At 41.3% G+C, this 13314-nt stretch overlaps 1 protein-coding gene and 1 non-coding gene across 2 annotated transcripts; one reads left to right on the plus strand and one right to left on the minus strand.

Annotated features, from left to right (window-relative positions):
- Nucleotides 1–4732: 4732 nt before the first annotated feature.
- ATP5MC3 (ATP synthase membrane subunit c locus 3) lies at nt 4733–8101 on the minus strand. Its single transcript, XM_046659668.1, has 5 exons — nt 7946–8101; nt 7648–7758; nt 6379–6456; nt 5669–5862; nt 4733–4992 (listed from the first exon to the last, which is right to left on the minus strand). Exons 2-5 carry the CDS (start codon nt 7684–7686, stop codon nt 4878–4880), a joined length of 426 nt encoding a protein of 141 aa, XP_046515624.1. The 5' UTR covers nt 7687–7758; nt 7946–8101; the 3' UTR covers nt 4733–4877.
- A 4583-nt stretch (nt 8102–12684) lies between these two features.
- LOC124238782 (U6 spliceosomal RNA) lies at nt 12685–12791 on the plus strand. Its single transcript, XR_006888387.1, has one exon. It is a non-coding gene; the product is annotated as a U6 spliceosomal RNA (small nuclear RNA).
- The last annotated feature ends 523 nt before the right edge of the window (nt 12792–13314 follow it).

A 13314-nucleotide genomic window follows, 5' to 3' on the forward strand; every position in this document is an offset into this window, starting at 1 on the left:
ATTTGGTTCTCAAATGTTACTTGCCTACAATTCTTCCTTAAACTTAACTTCAATGACATTCATTTCTACTCAACTTAAGCTGTTTAGCAATTTGACCACAAATTTTCATCATTCTTTGGACCTACCTTACCTCTAAAATCTTGAACTCTGAAATTCTTTAAATTTCTTGTCTATTTTCTAGCGCTTGCTGAAATGGATCTTCGTTCGGCCTTATTGCAACCTCTGGGACCTTTATCCCTCTCACTTTAAAAAAAATAAATTTGATAAAATACGTACACATGGGCTAGCCCTGTGGCGCAGTGGTTAAGTTTGCACGTTCTACTTTGGCGGCCCGGGGTTCGCCGGTTCGGATCCCGGGTGCTGGCATGGCACGGCTTGGCAAGCCATGCTGTGGCAGGCATCCCACATAGAAAGTAGAGGAAGATGGGCACGGATGTTAGCTCAGGCCAGTCTTCCTCAGCAAAAAGAGGAGGATTGGTATCAGTGAGCTCAGGGCTAATCTTCCTCAAAAAAAAACAAAAACAAAAAGATACACATAACATAAAATCTACCATCTTAACAATTTTAAGTGTACATTTCAGTGATATTAAATACATTCATAATGTTGCAACCATCACCACCATCCATCCCCATAATTCACCTTGTAAAACTGAAACTCTATACCCATTAAACTATAACCCTCCTCGATTCCCCCACCTCAGCCCCTAGCAAACCACGATTCAACTTTTTGTCTCTCTGATTTTGACTACTCTAAGTACCTCATATAAGTGGAATCATAGGCATTTGTCCTTTTGTGACAGGCTTATATTTCACTTAGCCTAATGTCCATAGGGTTCATTCGTGTTGCAGCATGTGTCAGAATTTCTTTCCTTTCTAAGGCTGAAAAATATTCTATTGTATGTATATACCACACTTTGCTTATCCGTTCATCCATCAGTGGACACTTGGGTTACTTCCATATTTTAGCTACTATGAATAATGATGCTATGAACATGAGCGTACAAACGTCTCTTCAAGATTTTGCTTTCAATTCTTTTGTATATACACCCAGAAGTGGAACTGCTGGATCATATGGTAATTCTATTTTTAATTTTTTGAGGAACCACCATAATGTTTTCCACAGCAGCTGTACCATTTTATATTCCTACCAACAGTGCACAAGGGTTCCAGTTTCTCCATATCCTTGCCAACATTTTCTGTTTTTCATTTTTTTGATAGTAGCCATCCTAGTGTTTGTGAAGTGGTATCTCTTTGTAGATTTAATTTGCATTTCCGTAATGATTAGCGATGTTGAGCGTCTTTTCATGTGCTTGTTGTCCATTTGAATATCTTCTTTGGAGAAACGTCTAGGTCTTTTGAACATTTTAAAAATGAGTTGTTTTTTTGTTGTTGAGTTTTAGGAGTTCTCTATATATTCTGGATATTAATCCCTTATCAGATACATGATTTGTAAATATTTTCTCCCATTCTGTGTGTTGCCTTTTTACTATGTTGATAGCATCTTTTATGGCACAAAATTTTTAAATTTTCATGATGTCCAATTTGTCTATTTTTTCTTTTGTTGCTTGTGCCTTTTGTGTCATATGCAAGAAACCATTGCCAAATCCAATGTCCTACAGCTTTTGCCCCATTTTCTTCTAAGAGCTTTGTAGTTTTAGATCTTACATTTAAGTCTTTGATCCATTCTGAGTTAATTTTTGCATATGGTGTTAGATAAGGGTCTAACTTCATTCTTTTGCATGTGGATATCCAGTTTCCCCAGCACCATTTACTGAAAAGATTGTCCTTCCCCATTGAATGGTCTTGGCACTGTCAAAAATTACTTGACCATATATGTGAGGGTTTATTTATGGGCTTTCTAGTTTATTCCATTGGTCTATTATGTCTATCTTTATGCCAGTACCACACTGTTTTGATTACTGTAGCTTTGTAGTAAGTTTTGAAATCAGGAAGTTCATACAGCATTTTTTTATTTTCTCCACAGCTTCCTTTAGTTCTTTGATCATGGTTAAAATGGTTGTTTCAAAGTTTTAATTTAGTAGATGTGCCATCAGCTCTTTTTCAGGGACAGATTTTTTTTTTTTCCTTTGAATGAACTATACTCTCGTTTCTTTGAATGCTTTGTGATATTTTGTTGAGAACTGGACATTTGGATCTAATAATGTGGTATCTCTGGAAATCAGATTCTCCTCCTTCCTCAAGGTTTGCTGGTTTTTTTGTTTGTTTGTTTGTTTTTTAATTGTTGTAGGCCATCTCTATGCCAAGGATCAGCGGGACATGTAAACTTAAGGTCTTCTCAGGTCTTTTCTGAGCCTGCACCTTTCCGTGGGCCTGAGTGGCCCGAGTCTAATTTTCTCTGTGTATGCAGTTGCTTTTGAATGTCCTGGTGTGTAATGTCTGGCTCCCAAAAGAGGAAAAACAGAAAAATGAAGGGGGGAAAAATGGGTGCAAGCTCTTTAAATTCCCTGGAAGTCACTTCAGCTGGAGATGGGCTTGCAACAATGAGGGGAGGTGCAACAACAATGGCTGCCCTCCTCTTCATCTACACCTTTGTAATCAGAAGCAGCAATCAGCGATCAGAGCTCAGATCCCCAATATTTGGAGGACACTGTTCTTTTTGCCCACCCTGGCTCTTGCAAGCTGTGTGCAAGCTGTTCCAGGAACACCTGCACAGCTGTCTGCCCCGGAACTAGGGCTGCAGGATGGTAGCTGCTACTCTACTAAGAGCTAAAATTGACTGAAATTAGCCTTCAATAGACTCCAGAGTTCCAAAATAGTTACATTAGACAGATCCTGACAGTGCAATTGTTGTCTAGGTGGGAAGAGGGATTCCTGGTGCTTCCTACTCTGCCATCTTCCCAGAATCCTCTTGACCTCACCCCCAGCCTTATTAGAATTTGTCACCCCTATTTCGGCTTTACTTGTTCCTTACCCAGTTTGAAGCTCATAGGTCAGTCTGTTGAACAATGTACTTACCCACTGTCTGATTAGAGTCCCCTTGACCTCTGTCATCTCTTGCCTGATAACCCTCACTACTCTTTACATCAGTTTATGTTAACAATCTTTCCAACACTGCTGGAGTCACAAAACTAGGTCAATGAGGCTGGCTACAAATTCATGTTATCTCCCTGAAGGGGGGTCCTTACTGCTGCTCTGCACTTCTTTTATTCACATCTACTCCATACCATACGCCATACTTTTCATCTCATTTCAAGCCCATAAGTCTCTCTGTAAGATTATGCTTCAATCTTGTATTTAAAATTCTGTAACAAAACAACATAATCATTTCCCTGAAATCAGCTTTTTGTCATCCCTAACATAATCATACTAAAAATCAAAGCATGGGCTTTGGAATCGAGGAAGATCTGAATCTGGATCCTGACTTTGCCACTTAACGACTATGTGATTTGGGGGAATGGTTTAACTCCTCGAGTCTACTTTTCTCTGCATCTTGGAAACTAATCCCAATTTTGCCGGGTTGTCATGCTGGTTAAATGACAGTATATATAATGTCCCCAAGACAGGGAATGGCACTTACTTAATGCACACACCCTCTCCTCCCCAACCTCATTCCCAAGATGTAGACATTAAATCCTACTGATACCACTTTTCTAGACTCTTTAAAAATACTCATTGCCATCATCCTAGACTGGGTCCTCATTACCTCTCAGCAAATCTACTATAGCAACCACTGATCATTACTAGCTCTGGTCCATCCTACGCACTTACATTAACCTTTCTAAAACATAGCTCTAAACCTTGGATGGCTGGTTGTGGTCACAAGTAAAACCCACACTCTTACATTTGCTAGAATACATACTTTGCCCCAGGTTACCTTGCGGCCTTATCTCACGTTACTTCCCTCCTATACCCAGGCAGTTCTTTGCTTCTCAAGTATCTTTCCTCATGCAATTCACTAACCAAGATAGTACTCCCTTCCAAGTAAAATAGCCTGTGATTATACTCGGAAGTTATACTGATTTTCTAAAGAATTTTTTTGCTCAGGAACTTGGAGGCCAGGCAGCCACAGTGCAGATATTTCCTTTTCATTCTCACGGATTTGTTCAGCTGCAGGCATGTCTTGAAAGAAACCTGTTTCAGAGTCAATGTTTCATGCCTCTTCAACAACCATACCAGCACTAAGAATAGGACGTTTTTACCCTAAATTGATTTTATTTAAAACGAACTTGGAACAGAGGTCTAATCTAAATATTTCCCTAGGATTTTAAAAATTTGCTATGATTTTATACTATGTACTTTGAGTTAATAGTACTTCTTTTTAAATTGTAGTAAAATAATCACCTCCCCTACCTCTGACCCCCATTTAACAAGCTTCAATTCCTAAAAAGCTGACGTGATTTATTTTTAGATCCAGCTGTGGAACACCAGCCAAGTTAGTCTTGGAAGGTGATTCTGTTTCTTACTATTGTAATTCATGTTATCCCTTAAAAACACAAAACGATCTTGAGCAATTAACTATCTTGGTTTAATTAATCATATTTCATAGAACTCAAAACACTCAAATATTTCACCTTTATATGAATAAACAAAAGCCCTATAATTTACAATGTGCAGAACACTATATAAAAGAATGTCCATAAAAATTACATTAGAATCTTTTTCATCAGTGAGGCAACTGCTGTAGTTTCCTCTGACTTGTACAGCAACTGCCCGAATGCATGTTCTTCTTTGTGATGATCTAAATTTAGGTAGGTACAAATCACAGCAAAAATTAAAGTTTTCATCTTTAATGAAATGACTTTGGAAATAACGTACATTTCCATGACACCAGTACTACAGTTTTCGGAGTCACAGTAAGATACACAGAATTACATCCGTAATTAATATGAATGCCAACATTTCTGCAGTAATTTCTGTTACATGGCAAACAAAATCAAGAAAGCAACCATCAAACAAAAGAGACCCATAGCTTCAGACAAGGCAAATCCCAGGATGGCATAGGAGAACAGCTGCTGCTTCAGTGAAGGGTTTCTAAAAGAGATACAACACATATAATCGTTACTTTGCAATATTATTTGAATTTAACATGTTTGGTTAATGTTAAAGAATCAGATTACTAGTGTGAGGGTCTTTGTAAACTGAAAGTTCTGGAAGAGTATTTGCCTAGATCTCTGTTGGTTTTGCCTTTGACATTCTCTTCTCCTCAATCCTAATCATATGGAGAAAAGGGAGGGAGCTGTCTCTGCATATCAGTATAAACAGTCTTTATCCATTTTGAGGGCTTCTGACATTCTCCTCATCCTTGTGAATGTTCTGTACTTTCTAAGATCTGATAGTTTAGAAATAAGGTCTTGAATAATAAATGGAAATTGATACTTTTGAAGAATGTATTCTGTTAATTATATTCCCAATATAGTTTAATAGTTAAGAGTGCAGACTGAAGTCAAACTGAGTTAAAATTTGTTTTCTTACACTTACTAGCTATGACCTTGGGCAAGCAGTGTGACTTGTGTCTCGAGTCTTTCATGGGTAAACTGGATGTTATCTCCAAGGAGTGCTGAGGAGTAAGTGAGATAATGCATGCAAAGCCCTCAAAATATAATGCAAGACACACGGGAGGTACTTAATACAAAGTAGCTATTATTATTTCACTAGTTTTCTAAGTTTCCAACTCTTCCAAGCGTGCTTATTGGGCAATAGAAATTACCTGGCATAACCAATGATAAGGCTGCCAAAGACTGTTCCAATACCAGCACCAGAACCAGCCACTCCTACTGTTGCAGCACCTGCACCAATAAATTTGGCAGCAGTATCGATGTCTCTGCTGATTGCACTGGTCTGAAACTCCCTTTGGATTAGCTGAGACATGCCATTCTGGGCCCCATTAAATACCGTAGAGCCCTAGAGAAGAGGAAATAAAGGCAAAGGTCAAATCAGTAGTCACAGTTAGCTATTTTAATTACCATGCTGTCAAAATGATACCTACTTCTCTACTTTGTGGCTGAGTTTGAATAGGAGGTGGTGTGGCACAACAGAAAAATCAAGAATAATTCCAATCTTGTAGAATAGGAATAACAATATCTCCACCCTATAAGGTTGTTGAAAATTAAGAAACAGTGTATGTGCATATGCTTTTTAATTAGAGCAGAGCTTTCAACAACTGTTGCTATTATAATCTTAAATATTGGCAACCCCAAACCATATACTTTATATACACACTGACCATATTTCTTAGGCAACTCAGGTGAATAAGTTTTAGATACAGAAGTATCCTTCATTAGCTCATCCTCTTCATGTTTTTTGGATTAAAGGGTGGAAAGGATTGACCTCAAACCATTCATTAATTTTTTCCCCTTCACTTTAATCAAAACATAAGACTGGGTAGTATTACTTAATTTTTTTTATTACTACTATTACCTCTCCACTCCTAGCCTCTGGTCGAGATAATACTGATGCAGAAATTGGTCTGTATGCAACTCTGGATCCAGCTCGGATCTATTAATGAAAAAAAGATTTCATGTATTAAGAATACAGATAAGACTTCAATGACCCTTCTTGCACCATGAATTCTAAAAAAGCAAACAGCAAAAATGAATCTGAAAGTTCACGACTTTTCTGCATTTTACTCTTATCTTGGCTACTTCGACATTTTCAATATATGAAGCAATTTTAATAGTTTAAAATTGCTAATGAAATTTTAAAATTTGCCTCATAATCTACTTGTAGTGCTCTGAACAAAAGTTCTAAGAACAATTAGTTTAAAAGAATAAATACTGCTTTTAAAATTTCAATTATGGTGCCACAATTCAGATCAGAAAAACGGTAAAGACTCCACATTCTTTGGTAAGTTTAAGTGGACCAACAAGTAAGTACCAGGAGTGTCACTATACATGTCTCTCATTTAAAATAGTCCATCAGTTAATATGAGCCGCCAACATTTTCAAGAGATTGCTATTTATCCATTAATCATAAAACTAAAAAGCAGTTTAAGCAATCCTGCATCAGTGCGAGAATAATCGGTGAAATACTCTGACCATAAGGACATATTCCAGTCCAGCTTCTCTGCCCTTGAGTGTCCACTGAACTAAGGTCACAGAAAATCCCTTCAGAACCAAGACCTGATTCTCTAAGACAAATCCCCCGGATCTTCACTTGATCTAAAGCCTCCAAAACGGTTATGGAAACGACCAGAGGCAGGAAGACGACTTTCGGCTGCTCCACCACCTTCCTCCGCCCACACGGGGTAAGGCAAAGTCCCTCCCTCCGCAGCAGCAAGTTTGACCTAGAGATAGGCAGCGGAGAGCGCTGCTGCGGTGAACTAGGCCTCGGCGGCCCCCGACATCCTTCACAGCACCCCAACCTTCGCGTGCATCCCAACCCAACAGCAGGACCGCGGACATGCGCGAGCGGGCCACTCCGGGACCAGAGGCAAGGAGGTTTGACCTACGCCGAGTGGGGCCTGACAGCTAGGCCTCGGCTACTCTCCACCGCCCTTATGGAGGGAGGAGTGGAGTGCGATGCCCCAGGATTAAGAAGAAAGGAAGACAAGGATCCAGGTTCAGGAGCGAGGGGAGAGCTGTCCGAGAGGGCGGCGGGCCCCGCCCGGAGACGCCCCATTCAACAACGTGGACGCTCCAGGCCCCAGGGTACGGCCCACAGTCCCCCGGCCCAGCCCGGGCTACGCACCAGAGCTGGGGTGCAGGCGAGCTTGGCGCAGGCGAACATCTTACACGCTGGGGGGCGGCGCGGCTAGAGGACTAAGTGACAGTCGACGTGGGCTCCTCTCCCGCTTCCTCTCTGCGGAGGCAAAGAGGCTTAAGGTCAAGCGCCCTCCCAGGGCCTGCCCTTGCCACCCAGGTCCCGCCGGCTCCCAGGCACGCCGTCAGCTTGGGCCCCGCGCCCAGTGAGGCGCCCGTAGAATGAATGGGTCCCCGCGGGACGCTGCTCCGCCCGGGCCAGGCCCGCTCCCGAGTCCTCCGCTTACCTTCCCGCGAGGCGGCAGCGGCGGCACCGGCGGCGGCAGAGGTCGAAGGAGTGGGGCTGGGCGCGCAGGCGCAGTCGGCTCTTATCCGCGCCGCGGCGCCCGGATGGAGAAGGCGGGGAAACGGGTGCAGGAGGGAAAACGTTCAAGGTCACTTTGTAACAACTTTATTGGTAACCAGTTGGGAAGGACAAGAACACCCACCCGGTGATGGGCTGGCGGGCAGGGGTGGTAAAGGAGGGACAAAACGAAGAAATTGAAGACTAGCCCCGGCAAAGAGAACTGAACAGGTTGTTTCGTCTTTGATCTGAGCTGGCCGGAGGATAGTGCGACTTGCAGTTGACACCTTCTTGTGCGATCTGGCCCTTTTATCAGTTGCTACTTCTCTTTAGTAGGGGAGCTCCCTTCCTAGTCATTCTCTTCTGTGAAATAGGACTCGGGTGGGGTGGAGGGGGAGAGGGGGGAGTCGAGGAAGGGAACAGAGGGCGTGGTGTTCATTGACTACTTGACAGAAGAAATTAGGGTTCCCAGCGAACTGAATACATTTATTTAAAGAAATCTGGAAAAGGATTCCAGAAGTATGGCTAATCCTATGTGTGAAAGAGAGCCTGACCTAGAAGTACTGGGACAAAGGAATGAGCAAATGAATAGATCTAAGAGTTTTGTGACTTTGGGCACAAAGTTGCCTCTTGGTAAAGTGAGGGAGGTCAGTTTTTCTTCTAGCTCTATGACTGGAAGAATTAAGGGATTGTAACTTACAGTATTTCATGTAGGGCCTGGGACTAAAGAAAGTCTGAATATTTTTAAAACCCATCCAATTTTAACACCTGTTCTTGGTAACTTTGGACAAATCATTTTCTCCAGATGAATACAAAAATGTCTCAGAAAGATGACTCTTAGTTATCTTCTGGTAAATCCTTGAATCTTGTAAATTTGACTTACTAGTTCTAACAAATGGCTAGTGGAACTGACACAAGTCAACATAAAAGATTAAACATCTAGTCTGCCCAGCTGAAGGGATGGCTGGGGACTGAAATCCAGCCCACTCAGCCTAGAGCCCTGGCATGGGACAACATCGACCCAGAGGATCACCCTTTTTCTAGTTAGCACAAAGGTACAGTACCATCTAGCAGCCACCCTGGGGAGAAGCCCTCAGAACTAAAACTTGAAGAATCAATAAGAATTTGTCACTGATCCAACTTCGAATGCAAATGGTTCAAAATCACATGAAAGCTAATAATTTTAGGCTTAGTCTTTAGCTTGTAAAATAGATAATTCACATGTATAGTTCAAAGAGAGATTATTAGTGTATTTTTCTCAAGTACTCAGTTCTTACCTGAAGTATGTGGTGTCCTGTGATGTCAAAAGTAGAGTAAACAATAGTTTAGATCAGTCTTATGATCTGTCATCTCTAAGCTGGAGACCCAGGAAAGCTGGTGGTGTATTTCAGTTGCATTTCAAAGGCCTGAGAACCAGGGAGGCCAGTGGTGCAATTCCCAGTCTGAGGGCCAGAGAAGGTGAGATGAGATGTCCTAGCTCTATGGTGAGACCGGAAAAAAGGGATGAATTTTTTCTTCCTTTGCCTTTTGTTCTATTCAGGCTCTCAATGGATTGCATGATGCCCACCCACACTGGGGAGGGCAATCTATTTTACTGAGTCCACTGATTCATATGCTAATCTCATCCAAAAACACCTTCACAGACACACCCAGAAATAATGTTTAATCTAGGCACCCCCATGGCCAGTCAAGTTGACACATAAAATTAACCATCATATGCCCTATACTTTAATAATAGATCCTTTTAAGTGAAAAATTGTTCTAAATGGATTTGTGTATGGAGATGGTTTAAGGGAAATTCCTATCTCTTCAGCCATAAATTAGTAACAGTAACTGTTGAGGAGGAGGGGGTGGAGGCAGGAGACAAGCCAGGATCCCTAACAAGGTCACTTCCATGGTGCACAGGGGCTAGTTGCCTATGGCAGGGAGAGGAGCAGTCTGAGTTCAGGCCCTGCACTGTCAACATGTCAGTAAGCAGGTGAACTGGCCTAGAAGAGGAGAGATTAGGTTCTTTGTGAGTTCTACCAGTTAGTGTTTACATATTTATGAAAAATATTAGATGTTCAAAGAACAGATGTTCTGTCTTTGAGAATGGTGTGTGTGTGTGTGTGTGTGTGTGTGTGTGTGTGTAACAGAGAAAGAAACAGAGAAAGACAGAGAGACAGCGGCAGACAGAGAGAAAGAGACAGAGAAAGACCTGTATATATATATATAGAGAGAGAGAGAGAGAGAGGGAGGGAAAGGATCCAATAATTATTTGCTGGAGGAAGAATGCCTAAAGAACAAGAAAGCATATCCACCTTATTCAGGCTGGAGGCTAGAAACTGGACTTAGGGTTCTAAAGCACAGCCTAGACTGTTCTGTTGAGGGCTTGACCATGGCCACGTCTCCAAGGTGGCCTCTGGTTAGATTTGCTCAGATTTTGCATCCAAAGACACTGATAGATGGAGGGGAGTGGGTCTTGAGTGACAACAACTCATGTTGATAGGTGGTGGATATTTATTCTGAGGAAGTTTGAAGAAAAAAAGGCACCTTCTGAGAGGTGTAATGTGAGATCATAAAGATGAATAGGGGACTTCTTGCGAGGTATTTACTCCTGTCTGTGTTTTATGTCAGACTGGAGACAGTCATGTTAAGTTAGGAGACATCATAGGTATCTGATAAGCCTGGATGATTATGGCAGGGGGAAGAAAGGAATGGGGCAGTCAAGAGAAATGTGAGAAATCCTTTTCAAGTATAGCTGTGACAATCCCTGCTGTCCTGTATGCCCCTTTACAAGGTGACTTAGCCACTCATCTCATCAAGCAGTAGCATCTGCTTCCCTTCCCCTTAAATCTGGGCCGACCCTGTGACTTGCTTTAACCAAGAGAATCCATTGGAAGTGACACTGTGTGACTTCTGGGCTAGGCCTTAAGAGGTCTCATGGCTCTCATTCTCTACTTTTTGGAAATCAGCCACCATATCAAGGAAGAGTTAGACTACTGAATGATAAGAAACCACGTGGACAGAAAAAAGCCTCATGAAAAGGGATAGATTCAACTGACCCATTAGTTTTTTCCTTTTCCCTGCCTGGAATATGGACCCAGTGTCTGGAGATAAAGAAGCAGTCTTACACCATGGGTACAGAAGCCACACATTAAGGATGGAGAAGCTGGAATCTAAAAGGAGCCTGAGTTCTTAACTTTTTTTTGAGTAGCTACAGCAGCTCTTAACTGCCTATTTATGGGTTTCATATTATATAAGAAAATAAATTTCTATTTGGTTAAGCCACTGAGGTCAGTTTCCTGTTATATGCATCTGGACACAACACAAACTGATACATAATTTTGTATATCTACACCTCTGAAGCTTTTTGGTCTTTGGGCTGTGATTGCAACAGAAATGGCCTTTCTCTCACAGAATTTACATAAATTTACATCTATCTTTTTTTTCTTATTCTGCGGTATATCTGCTAAGGGACTAACCAGGAGGCAGAAATCGTGTCAGTAATTTAAACAGGGAAAATTTAATATAAAGATTTTTAACCAGTAAAAGGTGTCTAACAAAAAGAAGAGTGGAGTGGACTCTAAGGGATACAGAAGTAGCCACTGTAGGAATAGCTACTCCCCTTGGCTGAGGAAGAATTAACAGCAAGGAAGAACTTAGAAATTTAGAGGAGAGGGCGTGGCTGCCACAGGAACCTACAGTCCACCTGTGGTGAAGAAACTTGCTGGAGGCACAGGCCGCAAGTGAACCATGAGGACTGCTGAGGTGAACACCACCAGGCTTCTCCTGCGAACCAATCCACTAGCTCTGTGTGGAAACAGTACACCAGAAGAAGGGAAAATCGTTTCCTCCTGCTCTGGTCTCACACTGTCTTTCCATTGCCCTCCATTGGCAAAGCCTAACATTTTGCCAGTTGTCATGCAGAAATACCTACAGGGTCCAGCTCTAGAATAGTTATACAAGGCAAAGAAGGATGGATTTCTAGCTGAGAAGTCCTAAGTCAATAACTGGCACCGATGGTAAGATGCTCGAGGGCAGTTATTAGGTCTAATTCATATTTATGTCTTCCATAGCGCCTAACATAAAGTGTTAAACATAGTAGTTGCTCAATGAGTTTTGCTCAATAATAAATATGGGGCTTAGTATGTACAAAGTAATTTGCAATAGCTTTATTCTTCTCTCTTAACTAAGATTTTAGTCTCTGAACAAATAAGAATGACCTCTAGAATGTCTTTTTCTTTCTAGTATTGCAAAATTCAAACTTAGAGAACTCAAGGAACATTTTTTGATTTGTGGCAAGAGTTTGTTCAAACAAACATTTTTGTGTGCCTTTGAAGGGTTCTGTGTTTATACCTCATGTGCCTAAAGAATTCACTAAAAAACCGAAACATTAAGGCCTTTTATCGATTCCTTCTGTGATGTAATAGAATATTGGCAAAGCTAGGAAGATAAGCTGAAGCAGGTAGGCCCTAGGCTGAGTTGTGAAGTAGGCAATATCTGTCTGCATTTACCCTTTCACTTTTTTTTTCAATGCCTTTGGTCCATCCTCAGGCAACTTGCTCTCCCTGCAGCCACCTGGTATCTTCCTGGTGTCTGGCGACTATATAAGGCTCTCCATGGTAGCACCTACTGAATCTGTCTTGCTCCAGGCAGTGTCCACCTTCTGAACTCTTATCCATGTAAAATCTTAATCTCTTAGTGCTTGCTTCAGCAGCACCCATGCCAAAATTGTAATGATGCAAAGAAGATTAGTATGGTACCTATGTGAGGATGATACACAAATTCATCAAGTATTCCATATTTTTATAGTATACTACCGTTTATCTAAGAAGTAGGGGGAGAGATATGAATGGATCTAAGTGGATAGAATTACAAAAGTATTTCCTATATTTAAAAACTAGAAGGTTCGTAGATGGTTACCTATGGGGGAAGGAATAAGTTGGAGGGAACAAAAATAGAAGCCAGACTTCTTTGAATATATTTTGCTTTGTAGATTTGAATTTGGAACCATGCAAACCATTTATAAGGGTAAAATTTTTTAAACTCTCTAAAAATTGAAAGGAAACGAACAAATGAATTTAACTGTATCTAGTTGGTAGCATAATTTCATGGGGTAAATACAAATAGTCTCTATCAGTGGATAAAAGACGACTCCTTGATTGCTCTGCTTCATGTGCATTGGCCTCTTTGCTATTCTTCCAACATGCCAACCATATTCCACCTCATAGAGCTGCACTTTTTTGTTCCTTTAGCTTGGAATACCTTTCCCATGGATATACACTTGGCTATTCCTACACTTCATTCAAGTCTTTGCTCATGTCACCTCTT

This window comes from Equus quagga, chromosome 4 (assembly GCF_021613505.1).
Source record: "Equus quagga isolate Etosha38 chromosome 4, UCLA_HA_Equagga_1.0, whole genome shotgun sequence".
Lineage (NCBI taxonomy): Eukaryota > Metazoa > Chordata > Mammalia > Perissodactyla > Equidae > Equus > Equus quagga.